This window comes from Pezoporus flaviventris, unplaced genomic scaffold (genome assembly GCF_033815535.1).
Source record: "Pezoporus flaviventris isolate CSIRO_AGI_PZ_B2104156 unplaced genomic scaffold, CSIRO_AGI_Pfla_v1 ptg000002l, whole genome shotgun sequence".
Classification (NCBI taxonomy): Eukaryota; Metazoa; Chordata; class Aves; order Psittaciformes; family Psittacidae; genus Pezoporus; species Pezoporus flaviventris.
The window spans coordinates 39447227-39471294 of record NW_026892550.1 but is presented as its reverse complement, the minus strand read 5'-3'; the positions used below and the strand labels follow the sequence as shown (position 1 = coordinate 39471294).

The window sequence follows — 24068 nt, the reverse complement described above, 5'->3', positions numbered from 1 at the left end:
TTACAATTTTCATTTTCCCATGTTACCATAGTTACACTCATTTATACAGTCCAATAGTTTATTGCATCCATACTTCTATTTATAAACCTCAGCCTTTTGAGAAATTATAGCCAACCTTTCCCCTAAGCCTCTGCTTTTCCTGGAGTCTCTACTCTCTCTCTGTCTTTTCACTCATTCTATGCCTTAAGCTTTCTCTGGAAAGCAGCCCATGAAGAAATGCTAAATCCCATGGGGGAATAACTAAAAATGTTACAGAACTGACAGGACTTTATTACAGCTCTTCAGGCTGAATCTGAAAATAGACATCATACGAGTCAGAGAAATACTGGCCTACAAGAAAATACTACACTGAAGACTCGCATCTGACCCATCGCAGTCCAGAGCCTAGCAATCCCTGCTACTTTTGGCACAAACACAGACCTGGTGGGAGTCACCTCTGAAGATTCTGTCCTGGATTCAAAGTTTTCCTGATGGTGACATTACTTTACTCACCTTTAAGAGGAAAGGATAACAAAATAAGAAACGCTCTCTTGAAGCTTTTTACAGGCTTCTAAACTGCATCTCATTAAATGAAAGCAAACTACTCTAAAGTTCTAACCTCCCGTTACTTTGTAAATCCTGCCATTTTTCCTCCAGTCTGATTCATCTTGGACCACTGAACAGCACCAGTTTGAAACTTGTGTACAGCACTTGTTTGCCATAAAAAACAAAAATCTATACAACCCTCTCACTTGCACACCTTTTTAAAATCTTCATGCAGTGTAAGGGTTTCCATTGTAGTTAATCAGAGCCACTTCCACAAATGCTAGAGAAATGCAGTTGCAGGACTGCCCCTTTGGATAGGTGGAGGTTGTAGCAGGTCATCTTTGGTTGACAACCTCCTAATTTCACAAGGGACAGTTTTGAATGCAAAGACAATCAAATAGCAATGTAGTCCTACCTGCATTCAGGATGTAAATTTAACCAAGGGAGTTCTGAAATGGCAGATCTTCTCCCCCAACACGTCTGATAACTTCTTCCTAGAAAGGCTGACTGCATACTTTACATATCTATGGGCATTTCTGCAGCAGCAGCAAAGACAAGCTAGAGAAGTTACACTGGCTTCAATTTCCCCATAACGTACAGCTTTATATCATAAATTAATTGCAAAACATATAATCAATAAGTTGAACTTCTAGAGCTATTGTAGGACACTAAATCTGATAGAGTAATTCAGCTGCTGGACCAAATTCTGATCTAGCTACCCCACCTACTTAAAAAAAAAACAAACAAACAACAAACAAACCAAAACAAAACCTAAACCAAACAAATAAAAACAACAAACAAACCAAAACTATCCAGCCCCAGTGTTTTAGTTAATATGAAATTAATGAAAAACCAAAGTTGGGTAACAGGAACTTATAGCTTATATAAATAGTGGCACACCTAGCTTAAAATTTAGGTCCCAAGTTTTCAGTTTCCATGCAAGTACACTGCAAAATTTGCAAAAACAGAAAAATACTTCAGCATAGCAATATACAACCACTCTCAAAATATTTAAGTACCAGTCATGTGACATATCCTCACCTACATAAACTCCTAATTTTTTTTACAAAGTAAGATTTCCACCACTACATACCAGTCTCCAAAAATTTTTATTTATCATCTCAAACTTGCAGATCTTAGAAAAATAAACCATTATTTAATATTCAGTAATTTTATCATAGTTTTCTTTTTTGAAACAGAAAACATATATATATATAAAAAAGTAAGTTTCTATTGATGTCTCACAAAGTATCAAACGCTGCATTTCTCTGTTGCAGAAAAACGAAGCATCTCCAACATAAGGGAATATAGTTTTCGCAACCTGCTCTTCCTCCCTTTAGGCTGCAGTGCTCTGTATGGACATTTACAGAAACTTAGTAAGGCCTGAACTGAGGATGGCTATCTGGTGGAGGTGGAGGTGGTGGCGGTGGAGGTGGTAAAAATGGGTATGATGAGTTATACATATTTGGGCCTGTCCAAATCATATTTGGATTTGAAGGTGGAAGGTGGAATTGATGCATATCATTAACAGAACCAAAAACTGGAGGAGGAAAGGGATACGGTCGCATCGTTGGATTTTCTTTTCCGTGAGGAAACACTGGAGATGCCCGAGGTATTCTGCTGTCTGAAGAGTACGACTGTGTCACTCTCACTTGTGGTCTCAAAAATCCTGGATGGCCTGATGGAGGAGGAAATGGATCCCTGGAGAACCCTCTGCCACGATACCCCCTTGAATAACTTGAAGCAGGCTGTTGCATTGGTTGATGAAGTCCTTTATTCTCACCTTAAAAACAAAACAAAACAAAACACACACACACATATTTAGTATTACTTTGTAAAGGTTTAGTCCTTACAAATCTTTCAAGCTGAAGTCCAGGAAATTTGCCAAGTAATCTTAAATAATAGTGGCAAATAATACATAAACAACCAAATAATGATGGCAACTCTACTGTTTAGGAACTCATCTTTATTTATTTGAGTTATAGAAAGGATGATCTTGAGGGTTGCAAATTCAGTCACTAAAAAAGAAATTTCACTTTCTTCCCCTCCAGGCATTTTTATTTATATTAATGAATTACAGGAACACTCAAACTGTATTTTAGAAGCCAAACTGTTGAGTATTTTGGAAGCTTTGGTTTAAAGCAAGATTTAAAAGCAAGACATTTTAAAACCAAAGATAAATCAACACTGCATTGCACTAAAGTGGTATATAGCTTTCAAACCTGAGTTGGTATTACAGCACAGACACAGGACACAAGAAATTATTCAAATTCAAATTAATAAAATTAACTTACTCTATCAGAAAAAAGGCAGCCTGTACTTTTAGCCAATCAGCTTTCAGCATTTATCTTTCTAACATGAATTTTTCCCTGTACAGGTCACTCACTATAAGCATATATTTTAAGGTTTGTAACAAATGTACTGGCACTTTACACAAGTACTGTAAGAATATTAATGGGATAAGTGCTATAAAACTAAGAGCACCAAAGTATTAAAAATATTCCAAAAAGCTGGTAAGATATTCAAAAGGCTGTAGAATTTAAACTGAAACGAGTAGCAATAGGACAAGGGGTAATGGGTTTAAACACAGGAAGTTCAGGTTAGATATAGGGAAGAAGTTCTTTACTATAAGGGTGGTGAGGCACTGGAATGGGTTGCCCAGAGAAGTGGTGAATGCTCCATCCCTGGCAGTGTCCAGGGCCAGGTTGGACAGTTCCTTTGGTGACATGGTCTAGTGTGAGGCATACCTGTCAGTGGCAGGGGGGTTGGAAATAGATGATCTTAAGGTCCTTTCCAGCCCTAACTGTTCTATGATTCTATGTTCTCTAAAGGATTTTAGGGCTAGAAGTAAAAAGATACTTAAGAACATAACACCACTTAAAAATCAACAAATTTTTGGAATCTGCATGGACCTAAACCTTGGCACTATACAACACAGAAATATCTGCACCTTTAAAAAGCTAAGGCTGGAAAGTTGGCTGGATGCTGGAATTCCTACTCATTTTTATGGTGGGTTAGGATTTAAGAGCCCTCTGAGTGAATATTTTTTTCTTCCTTCTTCTATCAAAAAGACTAACAAGTCGATTTTAATGTACTCAAGAGTTTTATGAAGATGCAAGCAAGCAAAACTCCATCTGAGGCTGTTTGTGCCTCAATTTGCCAGACATCCTTGTTGTTGAATTGCATAGCCAAACTAAACTGAATACAATGTCAATTTATACCTTGTTATTTCAGAAAATTACAGCAAATCATAATCCATACTCCTCTGACAGATTGAGAAAGTTCTTCTCACTGTGTTCTCAGTTATGAAACATAGCTTGGCAACAGCCTCACCAAGCCCCAGGCAAAGGCAAGTCTACAATAAGCCGGCAGAATGAGGATACAGTAGCAAATGTGCCATATGCTAGGTAAGCAGAAACCAGGAGAGAAAATAACCATCAACAATGAAGGTAAAGTATGGCACAACTCAGATCTTTCCCTGAAAGAAAAACTGTCAAAACTACAGTACAAAAGCCAGCCCAAGAAAGATCACAGCTTTCTTTAGAGGGTACAAGGGAGGAATGTACAGTAGACAGAGTAAAAGGGTTAACTGACTTAACAGATGATGAGAAAAGGGGTTTAGCAGGGCATGTCTAGCAGCTTTACAACGGAAGAGCAGGAAACTCACAGGAGTCCGTCCAAGAAATTCAGTGGGAGGAAGCACTGTACTACAGACAGTTGAAGAAACCTGATATGTGACCATTAGAAGAAGAGGAAGAGGGTACGGGAGTCAGCAGTATTTAAAGGGTGTGGCAGGAAAAGCATCCAACAGGAGCAGACCAGTGAGAACAGAGAAAGAGGGATGTGATTTAAATTAAAATAGCAACCAAAAAGAAAAGAAAATATTTTGTCAGTAGAGAGATACAAGAGAGGAGACAGATAGGAAAACTGATTACTGCAAACAGAATAGCTGCGAGCATATACCTGGAACAGATCTGTCAAGAGCAGGAAAAAGGAAGGTGAAGATAACTATGTATATTATGAAAAACTACATGTAGTTTAATAAACTACTGCAGGATTATCTAACAATTGTGTTAGGTGAACAGAGGCTCTCAGTAGGCTACACAAGTAACAGTCATTTTAAAGAAGCATTTATATGCCATGGGTGAGGAAGAACTTCATTTTCAGAGGAACGAATTCTGTAAGACTTGTGTCTTCTCCCTAACTGAAACAAATCAAAAGGTTTCCAAATATTGCACATGGCTTACGTCTATCATCTCCCTGCACTCAAAGGATTAATCTGAACTTGGGCCCCCATAACCCCTGCAATAAGCAAACTCTAAATTTCAAAATATGGCATCTGTTTTCCCCCCTGTGTCAGCCAATATGCTGAATCTCTAAGTATCCTGCTCCTATACTACTTCCCTTTCACAGATTAATGGAAAAAAACAACCCCCCAAAAAAACAAACAAAAAAAAAAAACCAAAAAACAGACAAAAAAGAACCACCCCAAAACCCAAACCCAAACATTTTCCTGTAACAAAAAAGGAATGTAGTCACAAATTTATGAATATTAGTTTGAAAAACACAGAAATACTGATTAACTGATGAAAGCTCAATCACTAAGATAAGTATTACAGTGTATTTCAAGCTCAGTTTAACAGATAAAAATTCTCACATAGTATTCACTCACTTGATGCATTTGTTTCCGATCTGAGTTTCTTCCTCCCTTGACTCTGAGGCTTCTTTTTTTTCTGCTTTGCCTCTCTTTCTTTTTCATCATCACTGAAATCCAAGGCCTGATTAAAAAAGAAAAATTGGAGAAAGGGGAAGAAAGGGACGGGTGGTGAAACAAAGCCATATAAAGACTGCAGAGACTTCAGCTCTAGCAAAAAATCATTATTTAGAAAACAATCTACGCTGCAGTGAACTTACAGGAAGAAATATTAAAGCTGCACTTTCCTACTTTGCATTCAAAGAGCCAAAGTGCATTCAGCTGACTTCTCAACACAATACATGTATTAACGCTCCGCAAATTTTTCATAATTACACAATACTCAGTTATTCCTTCTAATTTAAAAAAAAAACTGCAATGTTCAAGTACCAAACACAAATTTCTGATTGACTATATGTTAGTAAGAAAAAAATTGGACATCTGAGGGAGCTAGCTAGTTATTGCCAAGAAAAAACTTTTGAAGGCCGAACTGCAGAGCAGATGAATTAAAACATGGAGTTTAGAATAAGTTAAAAATAATTTTTTAACCAATTCTTAGAACGGTGAAACTGCATTAAAAAAATCTCTAGTCTAAAATTGTCACTACATTGGAAATTCCTCTAGTATATTTAATAACACTGTTCCTATTAAACAAGCAATAGCAATGGTACACCAAATGTATTTTCAGCTTTGGAGAATGTTGTTACTCACAATAGATTTAACGTCACTGCAACATTTTGTTACTGTTACACAAGGTTTTGCTACCTTTTGAGTCCTAGCTTACATTTACAATGAGGAAAGTTGTTAGTAAAAGGAAATAGATCTGTCAGCATTAATTAGGCCCCTGAAAAATAGCTTGCTCATATGACTTAAAGGGGTCACCCTACCTTTCCCAATTCTGAAAGGAAGGGGTTTTCTGCTTACTGATGTATCTCTACAGTATATACAGAGCAAGAATCTCAAAACCACCGCACTAAAGCAGCGCTAAAAAAGAGCGAGCGGCTGCGTGGTTCTGGGTTGCCTGCTGGGCTTAAACCACAACAGCCACAGTTAATTCTGAAACACTTCCTCTTCTATATAACTGAATTATGATTTTACTAAAAAAAAAAAAAATCCACAAGGAATACAAGATGATACATGCCATAAAGTAAAACATTTCACTAACTCCTGCTTTTTCTAAGGACTTCACAATAAGCCATCCTCCAGTAGAGCAGAAATAAAATCAACAGGTATATTCTGTTGCTAGCTAATTTCTACATAACTTTCCATAAAAGCCACTTCACAGAGAAATTGCGGTTATCTGCTCCTGGTAGCCTTTCAACACACAGATCACATCCCGTGACTCCAAAGACAAGGGCAGGAGAAATCATATCACCGAGTCTCCAGTTAAACTAGGCTAATTTCAAGCCTGTCAGATATTAAACACTTGCCATCTACCTTAAAGGATAAGAATAAAAGGCCTAGCACAGATTGATTTAACATTCACAAACTAATAAAGCTTCACAATATCACAAAAAAGAACTGATTCCAACTGCATGCAGTTTATCATCCGAGCTGGCCAGAAAAGTTATAGAAGCAGCTGCCAGCTGAGGGCATTAAAAAAAGCCTGGCTGTAAGAGACAATTTCAAGCATCAGTAGCATAAAATTTCATCTGCACCCTTGTCAACAACTATTACCTTCACAGCAAAAGCTACTTTGTATCAGCTCACCAGCTGTCACAGTTTAGATATCTTAGCATAAACCCTTAACTGCTAGAACTATCCAAAGATTATTCTAATTAAGGATCACAAGTTGTTAAATGCCGTGTTTTTTCCAGAACAGAGTACAGATGTATCACAAACAGCAGACACAGAAACAAAAGTGTCAAACAGCAATCAGGTTTACCAATCCCTGTCATCACCAATTTTGTTTAAGCTTCCTTCAGCCCTACAGCAAAGTTGGACTAAATGACTGCTGTGGGTACCTTTCAACTGAAATAGTCTAGTCTATCCTAAATATTTGTTCAGAGCACAAAAAAAAAACACCACCCCAAACCCCCCCAAAAAACCCAAACACACATAAAAAAAAAACAACAAAACCCAAACCAATCCAAAAAACCCACACAAAACATAAAACAGAAACCAAACACCAAAAAAAGCCACACAGACAGATCTCTTTAGGAGACTATGGTAAACACAAGGCTTCCAGAAACCTCAGCTATTTTGGGTAAGATAGGCTTAAAGTAGAAACTGCAAGGAAAAGTGGCTCAATTGTTGAGTCAGAAAACAAACCTCATGAAAACACTTCAATACAACTACCAGCCTTGTCATTTTTATTGAAGAATAGTTATGAAAAGCATAGTTAAGAGTGGAGTTGAAGAGCACTGGTCAGGAAGCCTGGATTTCACTGAAGAAATCTTTACAGATCCTAGAGAAATGATCTCAGTGGTCATCAGAAGCTCTCACTTCTACATGATCCTGTATTACTGCCTTTGTATGGAAGAAGCTGCCCTAGGAAACCATACTCAGAAGCCATTCAAAGAATGCAAGAGAAGTTGTCAAGTCAATCTAACAGAGCAGACAGCTTAAACACCCAAGTAATACCATCTGCAGAGTAGTAGCAGGCCTTTGAAGGCAAACAATTGCTTGTGCGAGATAAAAGACAAAGCTGCAGTCAAAAGAATATCAAGGACAAAATTTCACTAGCAGAAGCAAAAGTATTAGGCAAGATAAAGAAGCCCTTCAAAGCTGAACATTCAGGTTGCCAAACATGTCCTCAAAGGACCAGAGGAACTGACAATAAGGATATACATTTTCCCAATTGCAAAAAGCAAGTAGAAAAAGGCAGGTAGTACTCTCTCTACTGATTGTGAGATCTCCAAGAAATGCATGACCATCTTTTCAATTAAGAGGTACGTTCAACTCTTGCCTGCATAAGAAAAATAACCTTACTAATTAGTTACTCTGCACAGGAATTTTTCTACATATATCTTGTGTAATCAAAAATAATAAACAACAAAACCCCCAATCCTATAGTTACCTCAGGTGGTGGCTCTTGGTCATTCTTCCAGGACGCATCTGAACCTTTTTCCCTAAAGAAAAAAAAAAAAAAACAAACCACAAATTAGACAATCAAGAGGAATGGACATGGTGTAAGGAGGCTACAGAACATGTCTTTGAGTCATGTTGTAGAAATAACTTGGAGTATTGCTAACTTGCAAGAACTGTACTGCAGCAAATAGGGTAATGCCACCTTCAAGGTATCAGATCTCCTACACCAGGACCTGCCTGTTTCTAAGGGACTTTTGTTTTTAGCATCATTTCTGAGTACTAATGTATGTATCAACTTAAGACTTCACTATGTATGTCACTTGAAAAAACTTCAATGGTCAGTGAAAGGAAAAATTCAATGAAAAATGTTCAGTGAAGACTGAACATTTCATACAGCTTATATTAAGCTTAAGTCAATATTCTCTCAACACAGCCTATCGAATATAAATTGCTTTGAACCTGAACTGAGGTTGTTCACTGCAACTTTCTTACACTAACTGCTGACTACAGTCACAAGCTTTCTTATTCTTCTGGTTTCAGAACACATCTTCAGTTAAAAAGGACAATGAAATAGTCTAGCAGGACACAGGCATTAAGTATAACTATAGCAAATTAATTCAGAATCAAAAAATCTCTAAGCTTGTCTTACAATTAGGACAGTATTAGCTAGATAAATAGGTTTCATCTTCTGTTGCAAATATAAAATTAAAAAGAAAGGTAAAAAGACATATAAGGAAGAAAAAACTCAATTACCTTGCCTTACAAGCACCAAAATTAATTCAAAGTAGTTTTATTATTTGACCCATCACTAAGAATTTTGCTAAAAATCAAGTAAATTTTTTAGCATGAATTCATCAAACAAATTTAAATTATGCTTTTAAAGTTTTGTGGAAGGTTTTTCCACACCACTTGCAAATTTCATATGTTTTGGTCTGAAACATTAAGACAGAATCCTTACCTATGCAAACAAACTATATAAAATAAAGCAATACTAAAAATTCTTACTTGCAATTGAACCATAGAGTTTAAGACATCATGTTCAGTGTGAAATGTCATCAATCAGTGCTCTAACAACCAAGGGTTTTTTTATGTATTCATCAAGTCAGCAACAATCAAGCAGCAATAGCTACACTAAAGTACAGAACCATCAGCTTTAAGTAGCCTGGTCCAAAGGCTGCCCATGGGAATGCTGGCAAGTGATCTGGAGTGCCTCAATCCAGCCAAAAAACTGAAGCTCTATCTCCACATATCACTAGAAAACCATAAAGACACACCACCGTTGCAATTATGTGCAAATCATATTAGCAAGAAAGCCATTTTAAAGCTCAATTAGAGGAAAACATTACAGAGAGGCAAGGAAGACAAGGTCTCTGTACCAGTAATTTCTCAGCTGCAGAAAACCCTCTACCTATGCAAAGATGGAAAATAACACTGTAACACCTTTTTTTATCATCATTATTTTAAACCAAATTCTTTGTTTGTCCCTCCCATCTTGTTATTTTGGTGCAATACACGCCTGCCAGAAATACCACAACATGTAAGGAACTCTTGAGACCTGTGGTCATTAGGCAATATACAGTACTACTGACTAAAAATTTAAACCTTGTAAGTTCTTCGGGCAGCTTATCTCACTCTCCCAAGGCAGCCTTCCCCACTTCAGCAAAATACAAAACACCTTTCATGCTGCGAGATACTTCATAATCTTTTGCAAAGCACAAAATAGTAATTTTTTGATTTCTATATACTATATACTATAAAATCCGGAAGTCTAACAAAAGGTGCCTTAGAGGAATCATGAAAACAGATCAGCTTCTTTAGAATTACTTTGTGTTTCTGGCAATACAACACAAAACTATTTTTTTTCAAAAAATTATTTTGCATTCAAGTTTTACACTACATTACCATTTATTTTGTTACAGAGTGTAAGACTTAGAGCACTGCAACTTTGTACAATGCAAGCAGACTGCATTCCAGATTTCAGAAAATGCTTCAAAGTTAAGGTTTCTTTCAGATCTTAATCCTGATTCCTTTCTTTTTTGAAGTACCATCACAATCTGGTCTGCACAGAGCCAAACTAATAAAAAGCAGAGAATAAAAACCACTGGTCATCGAATTTGCAATATGCTTAGGTCCAAAAGCCTTCTTGTGAAGCGCTGACCAAAGCTTGATTTTTCTACTATCCATGGCATTTTGGTTTCTTTATATTGACACTACAGCACAGGTCAGAAATCAAAATTCTTTACTCTTTTCCAGTGACACCTACTCTGTGAAAAGGCATCTTCGAGAAATAGCACCATTGCCTCACAAAACCTTAATAAACTCTACTGACAAAACTCAGAAATTAAATACTGTTTCTGTGAAATGTAACAAGCCAAATTATTCAGAAATTATGGTTTACATCAGATTTCACATGTATTCACACTGCTCATTTTAACTCAGGACAAGAAACAATGCCTGATGCACTGTTCAACTGTGCTGATTAAGTCATCCAAGTTTGCAACGTCTTACCTAGTGTTTAATTTTGTACCACTTACGATAGTGAAGTACTACCAAAAGACAAGTAGTTCCCAAAACTACTTGCAAAGCACATAAAAGAACTAAAACATGAATCTGGCATCTCAGATGCTGAGTATGACAGTTATGCTGTAGCAAGCAGATGATTAGTCTCTGCAGTTACTGTGCTAAGCAACAAAGTTTAATGGCACCAATCAAAGACCAGCTGGCATCAAAATGCTACAGAAAAACAAACAAGCAGCAGAGTGAGAAACCGATCTATTTTGGTCTTGACTGAAAGGAAGACTTCTGCTTCCACAGAAATTGGAAAGGAACATTCCCCCCTGCAGAAAGCAAAAAAAAAAAAAACAAAAAAACAACAAAACAAAAAAAAACCCACACACAAAATCCCCAAACAACAAAGCAACAAAAAACTCCTGCAGGCTTGGCCACACAGGCATAACTAAAGAAAAACTTACTCAGTATGAGTACTGACAGAGTTGCAGTTAATGCAAACACCAATATTATTTGCTATAGTCAGAAAAAAATTTGCAAGTCAAATGAGAACTAATCCTAATAAAACAGAATAAGTCATTTGTATGACTGAAGTTTTTTAACCTATGGGTATTTCAGAGCATTATTTATTAATAATTAGAATACTAACATCTAACATTTATTATGCTTTATTTCTTAATCTGTATCTTTGAATACATTTCCTTTTAAACAGCAACAAGTCCTATTCATACATGCTACCTTCCTCAGGCAGACTGGGAGACGCACTGCTGGGAAGTTCCTGAGTATCTTACTACATTGCCACTTCAATCTTCTTTCCCCCATCCCTCATTTACAGCAGGTAATTTTCCTATAGAATTGTTATATTACAACTGTACAATACATTTATTTATAATTAAATTTCAGTTCTGGCCTTGTAACATGAAATAAAAATAGTAAATAAATACAAACTTGTTCAGAATTTAAACAAGTTTATTTAAGTTATGAAACTAAACAAGAATCTGAAGCACAACACAGCTTGCAAAACCATCATGTTTTTATGTATGTGTGACCATGGGGGAGGGATTTATCAATGATATTTTAGGTAACACAGCAACATGAAAAGAAAGAACACTTAAGATATTGAATTGAATAAGAATCTACTAAATTTAGCAATTATAACACTTTAAAAGCTTGTAATTTACAGCTACCCTGAACTATTCTGAAAGACAAACCAGTACGAAGTTGTTATTACAACACAACTGAGTATTTAAAAGAAAGTTTTAGCGTCAAGCCTAGTCCTACAGTTCCTCACTCAAGGCTAAACTTTAATCCAGTATTTTAACTATATCCAAAATGCATTACATATTAGAAGTCATACTCACTGTTTAAGTTTCTCTGCAAATATATACTGGGTGAAGTCCTCTACTGATGGAGCAAAATACATGCTATCTTGCACATTAATACCTTTTGCTTTGATATGCTCAGAGGTGTTAAATCTTAACACATAAAAAGGATGTAAAACAGGACCAAATATCTCAAATATCTGAAACACAAACAAAAGTAAAGTGTTTAAATAAACCACCAAGAGTAGATAGTTAATTTCACTGTAGATACCCATGAAGCTTTAAGATGCTTTGCTTTAAGAAGTGTAATATATTTGCAAAATGCAGCAAATGAAGTTACTTTCATGCTTTAGTTTTATTATCATATTTTGTTTGACAGTGTATTTTCCCAGTTGTTTAAAGTTATAATGCGGAAAAGTTCTTACATGCTGACGTTACCTTTACCCACCCAATTGCACTGCTTTCGCTGTCTACTTCCTCTACTGTAGTAATCTTTCCTTTTGTCAAAACTTTTTCTCTATTGTGCTTTCAAATCTCTTACACTGAGAACAATCTCCTGATCATTTATTCTTCAAAGTTCATCTTTACAAGATGCCTTTATGTCAGTTTCCTTCTCTGTTCCCCAATTCTGCAGAGAATAGAGAATTCTGAGATTTTGTACAGAATATCTGTAATTTCAGGCTGAGTTTCTGTTTCACTCACATCTAGCATTCAAAGATATTATAATAGTAACCATTTTGATGACAGCTTTCTCTCCCAATAAACATACAAAACTCAATGAAACATCCCTCTCAGCAAACATCTTCATCATACTTGCATAAAACAGTGGCCTTAAACTGAAGCAGCAGAGCTTAGATACATAAATATTCCCCATCTTTCCTGAAACTTGACTCTAATTTCTCCAATCTTTGCTCCCATGTCCTGGCAATAAAAGAGTTCAGCCATAATACAGCTGAAAGCAACCTCTCCTCCAAAAGCACTCTCATGAGCTGAAACTCATCACATATATCCATATGGATATCCATAAGGATAGAATTTTTTCTTGAGATTAAAAAAAAAACAGATGATTATAGCAAGAGTCAAAAGCACAAAGAAAAAATGACATATCAAGAAAACATCTTTAATTTAGTTGACTTCATCACTACTTGTTGGAACATTAAAAAATACCTTTAATTTTATATTAGAATAACAGATTTTTTGCTTTACACACACCTTTCCTGCTACTTGCCGATCTTCTTTAAATATTATGCTTTCCTCATTTACAGGAGGTAGGCCTCTCAGCGATTCAATTATTACTAAGATGGAAAAAAAAAAATCCAATTAGAAGTTTGTTTCAACAGCAGCATGTAGTTAATTGCAAAGAAACATACATCATGCCATTATTTGTCTACTAAAGTTCATAGAGATCCTAAAAGGACACAGAACCATGTTTCTCCTCCATTAAATACATGATTTGACATACAGGCTACTTCGGTTTTAGGTTTTCCAGATTCAGACACAAAAAGAGCTTATTCTTCACTGAAATTTTTAGAGTATTTTACTCTTCTTTGGTAGTAGTTCACATTTCTTGCTTTAGTCTACAGAAATACTGGAACTTTAAATTCAACAGGAATTATATTTAAAGCTGTCAATACAGTGGCCTAGCAGCATTGCACTCAACAATTCCAACTCCGAAGGTAATCTTTTCTACATCTAAAAACAACAGAATGCTCAATTAAGCATTCTCAGTGCCTCTCCATCAGCAAATAAAGTCACCCAAGCACTTAGTGTCACTCAGACACCAAAAAACCTAACAAGATTATCATTGCTAAACTTACATAACAGGATTTAAAGCAACAAACACTTCAAGCTAAAACTCAAACTTTGCTACTATTTAAGTCTGCAAAGAACTTGACATGCCAACCAAGCCTGTGACAATGCCACAGGCTTAATAGCTCACTGAATATTAAAAGATTAGGGAAATCAGTTTATTTTGTGTCTACCTATAAGATAAAACGTAGTCAAAGAACCCAATGCGCTGCTCAACCTTCATGAAAAAACCTTCGAAAAAAAAAAAAAGGCAAAAAAAAAGCAAACATAAAAACCGAAACCACAGAAGACCCAAACCAGAACACAACAACAACAAAAACACCACCACTACCACCAAACCAAAACACAACACTCCAAACCAAAATCTTCCGAAAAATGTCATGCCAGTCACATGAAACTCAGGAGAAGCATTATCACCTACAGCCTATCTGAATTCTCCTACCTCAACTCATCCAAAATCCTCAGATTCTGCTCTTCCAGGGCACAAAATTCAGTCCCAGGGCAGGTTTCTCATATACACCAAAGCTGCTTACTGTCTAGACTACAACCCACACAGTGATTTTTTTTTTTACCCCACTTCTCTAAGTACCCTGAAGCAAAACATAGCAAAGTTCTGTCAAATTCTGATACATTGAGAAGATCACAGAAAAGTGTTATCATCTTGGTTTTAACTAGTGGGAAGCAAACATGAACCTACACTGTCCCAGCCTTAAATTCACCTCATAGTATCAATACCCAACTTACAGGTATCACATGCTGCAGTATGATGAACTTGGAAGCTTGCTACAGAGAACAGCAGAGATTTCCAATAAGTTAAAGGGACGGAAAGTGTTCGGAATGCTGATCGCTGTGCTAAAACAGTATCTGTGGTTTCCTAATGAGATCTCAACTCCCCTCATACTAAATACAAACATGGTATACACAGGTATCAATTTAGTTCAAAAATGAAAAAACAACCCACAGTTAACTGGCAGAGTCCCCAATACAGCCACAAATCTATTGAGGACATTCAGATAACTGTTTCCAGAATAACTGAAAATAAAGGAAAACACATAGAAAGAGCAAGACATAAAGCAAGACAGTAAAAATAGAAAAATAACACAGGTATCTTGCAGGGTTTTTTTTAGACAGTTACTTTGAAAGCAGTTCAAGCAAAACAGAACACGTGAAATAAGCTTAAATACAAACATACTATGCAAGATTTTCAGCTTCAGCAAAACTTTGATTCCCTATATCAAAACCTGAGGTCCTGGGTAGATGTGAAAAGATCCCTAAATGCATATCACCTGCAGCTAAGCTTATATCCATTGTATCTCTCAATCTCAATCATGTTAGTCATGCTGTCCTATGACTGCTGACACTGGCAGCTTGCATTTGGTCAAGGTGCCAATAGTGGGTTGAATATATATATATAAAATAAATAAAGAACCACCTGCACTGCTAAACAAACAAGTCTTTTTCCTGTCCTCGTATATTAACAAGCAAACACTTGGCACATGCATTCAGTTATACACCTCCTTCAAATATACATGTGCCACAGCAAGATTTTCTTGTAACAGCAAATGTTCAATCTTACTGTTGTCAGAATTATTACAAAGATCATAATAGGTCAAAAAAGTCTTTTTTATGAAAAAAAAGAGAACATCAAAATCACATACAAGCACATGCATAATAACAGTATCTTTAATTTTTAGAAGACGTAAGCCAGCTAATAGTGAATTCAATGCAAATGTCATTTAGTAGCGTGAGTTGTCACTTCAGCAACCTGCTACCCCCCAAAACAGAATGACACTATGAGGGAACAGTTAAGTACACAACACATGCAGAGATATAAAGAAATATTTTTAATTAAAACCAGAGCTAACTTATATCGTCTACCTAGCTGCTCAATGATGCTGGAAACCGTCCCAAAGAGCTTCAGTTCAACATCATCAGGCAGAATTATTGTTAAGTCTTCAACAGGAGGCAGGTCCTGAAAAATATTAAATCAATGTTCAGAATATAATCTCATCACGCTAAGACATTCATCGCTTTGGCACTGCATAAATTTGACAATCAGAAAAATCTCCTAGCACTTTGAAGATTTAATAAAAACATCTACTTTGATTTGTCTCTTTCAGAATAATTCCAAATGAATTCATCTTGGGGGAAAGTCACTTTTGACGACACCTTTTCTATTGAGATGCTACTTTACATAACTCCACTGCAACTAAAGATAGAAGCCAACTTCAACTGGAGAAAACCAAAAACTGATAGACATTCTGTTCATTTTTTTTGACCTTCCAAGATAGATAAATCAATTTCAATGTACAACACAATAGTAAATCAGCAATTAAAAAAAACCAGACAACTTGTAACCATACTCAACGTATGAAAGAAGGAAAGCATACACAGCAAGAGATAAAAATAGTACAAGACACGTCAAATGTATCATACGATTTGACAAAATGGTGTCTGTCCATTTATGCCATGACTCAGACCTTATGATGTAAAGATCATATGAACCCACACAAAGAAAAAACCCTACTTTTAGCTAAAAGTTGTATTTTGGTATAAAAGGATAATCAGAGAACAACAAAACAAAAAACCCCAAAGTTCAAATATCCAAACAATACCCTGGTATACAAACAATATCAATTTAATCTTTTTCCTGAAATTTTAGCATCAAAATGTGCTATCAAAGGCTGATTAACACTGAACTCATCATCTACCTCCGGTTTACCTATAAACTACAATTTCTCTGTATATATACTGCTGTGAGTTCAAAATAGAATACAAAGGTAAGGACAACTAGAGTAAGAGTTATCTTCAAATTCAACGTCTTCTGAATTTGGAGGTACTGTCCAAATCTTAAGACTGAACTGCACTTTTAAAGGCCACCTCCAGAAAAAAAAATCCCTCTCCAATAGATGAATCTTATCCTGCTTTATCAAAACATCACCTGATAATCTTCACCCTTAACAAAAGTGCTTGTTAAAGGCTTCTAGAGCAACTTAGAGACCAGAGGACAAGACTTTCCCAGATCAAAAAGCATTAAAGTCAAGATGTAAATTCAGACAGAAACACCACACTTCTGCAAGACAGCAAGTTTTTCAATATTAAACCAAACTTCAATGCTAAGACAACCAAGTCACGGACGCCAGAGCAATTCAAAGGCCAAAGGCTAGAATGGAGAAAGCTAACATTTTGATCAGAAATCTCAAACTCATAAACTGTACCATCTGTCATACTATATACAGTACCTCCCAATCCTACACTTCAAGGCAGGTTTCTAAAATAGTTCCATTAACTCTCCTTCACACATGCAGCTTTCCCCACCCCTCCAAGTACATATTCCAGTTATATACCTTAATCTTTTATTTTATCTTTGACCCATGCTTTAGCAATTTACCTATTATTGGGGACTTTGGGGTAAAAGACTTAACATAATGTTTCATTTTTAACAGATACATTTTAATTTTTGTATTTTATTCCTTCCAATTTACGTAAGAATCTACAACTTTTTGAACAGACCAATTCTATTACTGTAGAACAGCTTAGTACAGGATACAGTAAATAATGTGGCTGCTGGAAATTTGGTTATTAACTATCACTGCAAAAAGCCATAGCTTTACTGAAATGAATCAGGCCAGAACTTGAAAGACAGATGTTTTGTAAACATTTGGACTTCAAGCTAGTAAGCTAATCAGACAAAAGAGCAGATCAATAGATCACTTTCAGACTAAGATTAGTTTCATTTAAATAAATATTTGAGATAAAATGAAAATAAAAGCTGAAAAATACATCTATTTGAGCAAGGATTTTTTTTTAAATGTTCAGTACTGGAAAAAAAAGTTGTCATAGAAGGACTTATAACATTTCTAATATTAACCATACTTCAAAACAAAGTACATGTAAGCAGGAATTGCTCTGATGTTTTACTCCTTCAAGAACATGTTCTGAAGGAGTATTTTTAATCAATTTTTTATTAATTTCAGGAATAAAAGAATATCCTATGAGTTTTTTTTTCTACTCCAAGTGTTTCTAGAGCAACAGTTTAAGAATTAACATACCCCCATCTCCTGTTGTTGCTACTACTAAGTAACTGCTCCAGCCTTTCCAGACAGTTATCTAGGATTTCATTATAAACTCTTCCAGAGCACTGAAGCTAAGGTATAAGTATGCAAATGATTCTGCTCTTCAGTTTTTTTCTCTACCTTTCTAATCATTTTCTGTACCCTTCGCTGGACTCATTTCTCATGCCAGTAAGCATTTTTAATGATGGGGAGAGATCTACAGATTAACAGATAAACATATACTGTTAATGTAAATTGATATTACAGTGTTATATTGTAATATGGCCTTTATTTGTAAGCCATTAGAAATGATGCATAGCTAATAATTTTAGCAGATTATTACTAAAACTCATTCCTTTAAGCCTCTTAATTTTGAGATAATGAGGAATAACAGCAGCAATATTTAATCAGCATGTTATTTATGAGAACCAAAACCAAAAAGACTGTATATTGATGCAAATTAAGGCTCTGATCTGCAATACATAAAACAGTCCTGTAACAAAAACTGCAGAATAAAATAAATACTAACTACTTCTATGACCACTTCAGTATTTTTGCTTAACTTCGTAGAGGCAATGCAACTTTTACCCGTGGGAGTCTTAATACAACAATTGAAATGTTTACCTCTAGGCTATACATATTTGAAATACATCTGTAAGACACATCAGACCTTCAAGTCTCTCACACACAGAAAGGGTAAAAGCCTGCAATATGCAAACAACAAATCATGTCCTAAAACATCCATATACACATATGAACCTTAAATGAAGCACAGTGAACCACAGAGTGGTCTTAATATACTAAAAAATAAGACATTTTAAGTTATCTGTGCTATACCTGAAGCAGCATGAAAATGTCCATGCAACCACTAGATATCACAGTGTCTTAAAAATATAGCAAATATTTTAAGTTGGGTTATCAGAATAACACATTGTACTTACATCAATAGGCAACTCATCTTTTGTTTTAATACAGTAAGATCTGTTATCCTTCTCATTTGAATGATCATCTTCATCAGACACTGATGAAGGTGAAAACGAAGAAGAAGATGTAGTTGATGAACTATCTGAATCCGTATCACTGAATAAAACAAACACAGGAGTTTGAATATAGACTTCTCCATTACAGATAAAGAGTGGCCAGATCATACATTACTCAAATACCTTTGGTTAACAATCTTTCCTGAACCTACAAGCCACTGCACAAGATTGTAAAAAAAAAAACAACAAAAAACCTTCAGACAAGTAGTAGCATTTGCTCTGAACTGCTGAAGCTAACAATTGCAATGGCTTGTTTGGGTTCCTGCTGTTCCAGCGTTGAATGGTGCATGGGGCATGAGAGCAGTCACCTCCAAGTTCACGTAATCTAGTTTCTCCAACTGACTGCCCCATGCAAGAATCCAGCACCAGCATCCTCTGCCGGACATACATGAGAGTCACAGTTTGGGACGTATATTTTACTGGTTTGCAAATGAAATGAGACATTAGAGTCACAAGATGATCACTTCAGTACAGTAACCTAGGTAAACACTGTCAAAATTTCCAATTTTATGAACCATTTAAAATTCCCAGGATTGAATATCACTTGACATAACTGAGCACTAAAAAATATCTCAAATACATTAAACTACCTTCTATAGCTTAGTCATTCTTCTTGTACAATCCCAACAGTAGTACAAAGCCAGGAGAAACTCAAGAAAATATTTATTCCAAGCACGGCACCTAGCACTATGTAGGTTAAAAAAACCAAAATAAAATCTAACTTTGGCACATAAAGACCAGTCTAGTAATTCATGGCCTGCCTGAATTAACCATGGCCATATTCACACAGATTAGTAATTTAGTATTTTTCACTGGCACTTGCATAAGAGATATTTATTGTTCAAGTAAAGAACACAGTAAGAACTCAGTCCTTACTCATGTCAACATGTTTCTTTTAGTAAGTCTTCAAGACTTTTCTTCAAAAGTTGGGGAAAAAAGTTAACACATGGAGTAACTGATCATGGTGAGCGATTTAGTTTGCTGATGACACCAAGCTGTGTGGTTTGGTTGATACACTGGAGGGAAGGAATGCCATCCAGAGGGACCTTGACATGCTTATGAGGTGGGCTGATGCCAACCTTAAAGAAGTTTAACCATGACAAGAGCAAGGTCCTACACCTGCATTTGAGTGATCCCAGGCACAGCTACAGGCTGGGCAGAGAAAAGATTCAGAGCAGCCCTGTAGAGAAGGACTTGGGGGTGTTGGTTGATGAGAAAATGAATATGAGCCAGCAGCGTGCGTTCGCAGCCCAGAAAGCCAACCATCTCCTGGGCTGCATCAAAAGGAGCATGACCAGCAGGTCAAAGGAGGTGATCCTGCCCCTCTACTCTGCTTTTGTGAGACCTCACCTGGAGTATTGTGTGCAGTTCTGGTGTCCTCAGCATAAAAAGGACATGGAACTGTTGGAACAAGGCCAGAGAAGGGCCACGAGGATGATCACGGGACTGGGGAACCTCCCGTATGAAGACAGGCTGAGGAATTTGGGTCTGTTCAGCCTGGAGAAGAGAAGGCTGCGTGGAGACCTCATAGCAGCCTTCCAGTATCTGAAGGGGGCCTATAGGGATGCTGGGGAGGGACTCTTCATTAGAGACTGTAGTGACAGGACATGGGGTAATGGGTTAAAACTTAAACAGGGGAAGTTTAGATTGGATATAAGAAGGAAATTCTTTCCTGTTAGGGTGGTGAGGCACTGGAATAGGTTGCCCAGGGAGGTTGTGAATGCTCCATCCCTGGCAGTGTTCAAGACCAGGCTGGACGAGGCCTTGGGTGATATGATTTAGCATAAGGTGTCCCTGCCCACAGCAGGGGGGTTGGAACTAGATGATCTTAAGGTCCTTTCCAACCCTAACTATTCTATGATTCTATGAAAATACACATTACAAACCGTACATAAAAATCCACTGAGACAAGGTATCCTGGGTTCAACTGTACCTTATTTTTGTCCTTCTTAGTTGCTGGTGCAGTGCTGTGTTTTCAACTTCAGTCTGAGAACAATGCTGATAACACAACACTGGATAGTGCTTACCTTGACCAAGGACTTTTCAGTCTCTCATGCTCTGCCAGTGAGGAGGAAAACAAGATTGTGTTGTATCATGCAACATTTGCATTTATTGTTTACTTTTAGTTTTATATTCTCTCCCCTTGTTATTTCCCTTATTATTATTTTTGGTGGTAGCAGTAGTGGTTTGTGTTATACCTTAGTTACTGGACTGTTCTTGTCTCAACCTGTGGGACTTAACATTCTTTCGATTCTCTTCCCCATCCCTCCGGAGCAGGGGGAAAGAAGGGAGGGAAGTGAGTGAGTGGCTGTGTGGTTTTGAGTTACCGGCTGGGTTTAAACCATAACACAAGGAGACTTTTGTAAAATTGTATTGTTTCTTCCTTACCTGCTCCAGTCATTAACAAACCAACATTTAGAAACAAACTGATAACAAAATACATAAAATATTCCCTTCTAGATATTTTGGTATTACATTGTCTCCTTAACAAGAAAATGAATGACCTTCAGCTACCTGCTGATTTTTCAACCCCAGCAAATGTTGAGGGGAAAGATAACAAATAAGAGCACCTCTCCAAATAAACCTGTTAAAAAAGCCCAATACAGATTGCTTGGAAAAAAAAAAAAAAAAAAAATCAACATAACAGAAAAACAAAAACAGTCAGACAAACAGAGATCAATCAGTGAAGGGAGAAACAAAAAAGGACAAAAAAAGGTTTGAGATGCATGCAGACAGCAAAGCAAGTCAAAGCTATCAAAATTTCATCTTTAATATTAATTGAACATTAGGCACAACAGATTTTGATAGCGAGAAAGACTACAGGTGAAGCCCCTGCCACAGGTCACGAATTTCACTATCACTTCATGATGTTCTAGGAAAGCTTTGAGCTGAGCAAAAAAAGTATTCCCATAGTAAAGATTTAACCCATGAATTGTTAATGAAGCTCAGACTCTTCTTTTTAAGAGGAAATCCTCACACTTCATTTCAACTTCCACTAATTAGAAAGAGCACATACCTATCTTTCTGCAATGGCCCAAAAAGAAAACACAGAACTTACTGCAACTGGCAAACTGTGCAGTCTTACAAGACCAAAACAGAGGCCACACCTAACCAAAGTTACTGTGGTGGGTTGACCCTGGGTGGATTCCAGGTGCCCACCAAAGCCTCCCTATCACTCGCTCCTCAGCTGGACAAGGAAGAGAATAAAGAAGGGTTCGTGGGTCAAGACAAGGACAGGGAGAGATCACTAATTACCATCATGGACAAACAGATTCAATTTGACAAATTAGTGTAATTACCAATCAAATTAGAATACAACAGTGAGAAATAAAACCAAATCCTAAAAACACTTCCCCAGACCATTCTCTTCTTCCCGGGCTCAACTTCACTCTCAAATTCTCCACCTCCAACCCATTAGCAGCACAAAGCAACAGGGAACAGAGGTTTTGGTCCCTTCATCACACATTGTGGCTGCTGCTTCTTTCTCGTCAGAGGGAGGACTCCTCCTATGTTTCTCCTGCGCCAACATGGGGTCCCTCCTAGGGGAGGTAGTCCTCCACAAATTTCTCCAACATGAGTCCTTACTACAGGCTGCAGCTCTTCACAAACTGCTCCCGCATGTCACCTCCCACGAGGTCACAAATCCCACCACCAAACCTGCTGCAGCATGTGCTCGTCTCTCCATGGGATCACAGATTCTGCCAGGACCCTGCTCCAGCGCAGGCTTCCCACAATGCCACAACCTCCTTTGGGGCACATCCCCCTGCTTTAGCATGGGGTCCTCCACGGGCTGAGGTGGACATTTGCTCCACTGTGGACCTCCATGGGCTGCAGGAGCACAGCCTGCCTCACCATGGTCTTCACCACAGGCTGCAGGAGAATTTCTGCTCTGGCAACTCAACACCCCTCCTTCTTCACTGACCTTGGTGTCTGCAGAGCTGTTTCTCTCACGTATTCTCACTTCCCTCTCATGCTGCAACTGCTCCTGCCCAGTAACTTTTACCTCTTCTTAAATATGTTACCCCAGAGGTGCTCCCATTGCTCCTGATGTGCTTAGTATTGACCAGCAACAGCTCTGTCTTGGAGCTGGCTAGCACTGGCTTTATTGGACACAGGGGAAGCTTCAAGCAGCTTCTCACAGAAGTCGCCTCTCTAGACTGCCCTGCTACCAAAGCCCATCCACACGAACCCAACAGTCAACGCCTAACCAACTACACAGAACACAAAAGTACAAATACAAGCAGAAGATGGAAACTTACAGGTTTCAGAAACATACAGGTTAAGAAAAACTTTTCCTAAAGAGATGCCAAATCTGTGCACAAGTTAAGATCTTCAGACTCTTTACCTTAACTCCTACATTATTTTTTTTTCCTTTTTCAGCAGTAACACTACAGGTTTCTTGCCACAGGTGATGCAAGAGCACTCTATAAGGACCATGCCAAACAGAACACTCAAATGGCCATGCTGGTCCAGCCAATCATGATGCTCTACAGGCCACCACCGTCAAACTCATGTTTGCGTATAATCCTATACACTTCCAGTCACTGGTTTTGGAGGCTTATTAATTCAACACAACAAAACCCCAATGGAAATGCCATCTTTAATAGTAAAGAGAAAGCCACAGAGGGTGAAACGTTGGGGCGGGGGAAGGGGGCTGATTCGAACAGGCCGCTCGCAAGCGGAGCGCGGAGCCACAGAACCGGGCTTACCCCGGGCCTCCACACGCGGCCGCTTCAGAAGAAAGAGGCCCGCAGAGAACGATACGTCCGCCTCGCCCCCGTTCTAAACCCACCTGTCCGAGTCTGAGGAGGGGACGGCGGCGGAAGGCCCGATGGGGCTCGCAGGCGGCAGCGAGCAGCGCGCTCCCTCGGCTGGAGGCGGCGGAGCCTGGTCTTCCCCACCGCCCTCCCGGGGGCTAGGAGGGCTCGGCGCGTCCCCGGCGCTGTCCGGCCGCGGCTCGGCGGTGCTGGGCTCAAACGCCAGGCTCTCCAACTGCGAGACCACCTCCAGCGGCGCCTCCATGCCGCCTCCACGGCCACACGCTACTTCCGGCTTCTCCGTGCACCCCCGCCCCAGCGGAGGGGGG

At 37.9% G+C, this 24068-nt stretch overlaps 1 protein-coding gene across 1 annotated transcript; it reads right to left on the bottom strand.

Moving 5' to 3' along the window:
- Positions 1-1531: 1531 nt before the first annotated feature.
- NAF1 (nuclear assembly factor 1 ribonucleoprotein) lies at positions 1532-24018 on the bottom strand. Its single transcript, XM_061475623.1, has 8 exons — positions 23775-24018; positions 18884-19022; positions 15766-15859; positions 13291-13373; positions 12118-12278; positions 8238-8289; positions 5198-5303; positions 1532-2308 (listed from the first exon to the last, which is right to left on the bottom strand). Exons 1-8 carry the CDS (start codon positions 24002-24004, stop codon positions 1899-1901), a joined length of 1275 nt encoding a protein of 424 aa, XP_061331607.1. The 5' UTR covers positions 24005-24018; the 3' UTR covers positions 1532-1898.
- Between the last annotated feature and the right edge of the window lie 50 nt (positions 24019-24068).

Coding starts and splice junctions, on each gene's coding strand:
- NAF1 (XM_061475623.1), bottom strand. CDS start 24,004: ATGGAGGCGCCGCTGGAGGTGGTCTCGCAGTTGGAGAGCCTGGCGTTT. Junction 19,023..23,774: donor CCCTCCTCAGACTCGGACAG/GTGGGTTTAGAA, acceptor TGTTTTATTCAG/TGATACGGATTCAGATAGTT. Junction 2,309..5,197: donor ATCGGAAACAAATGCATCAA/GTGAGTGAATAC, acceptor TTTGTTTTTAAG/GTGAGAATAAAGGACTTCAT.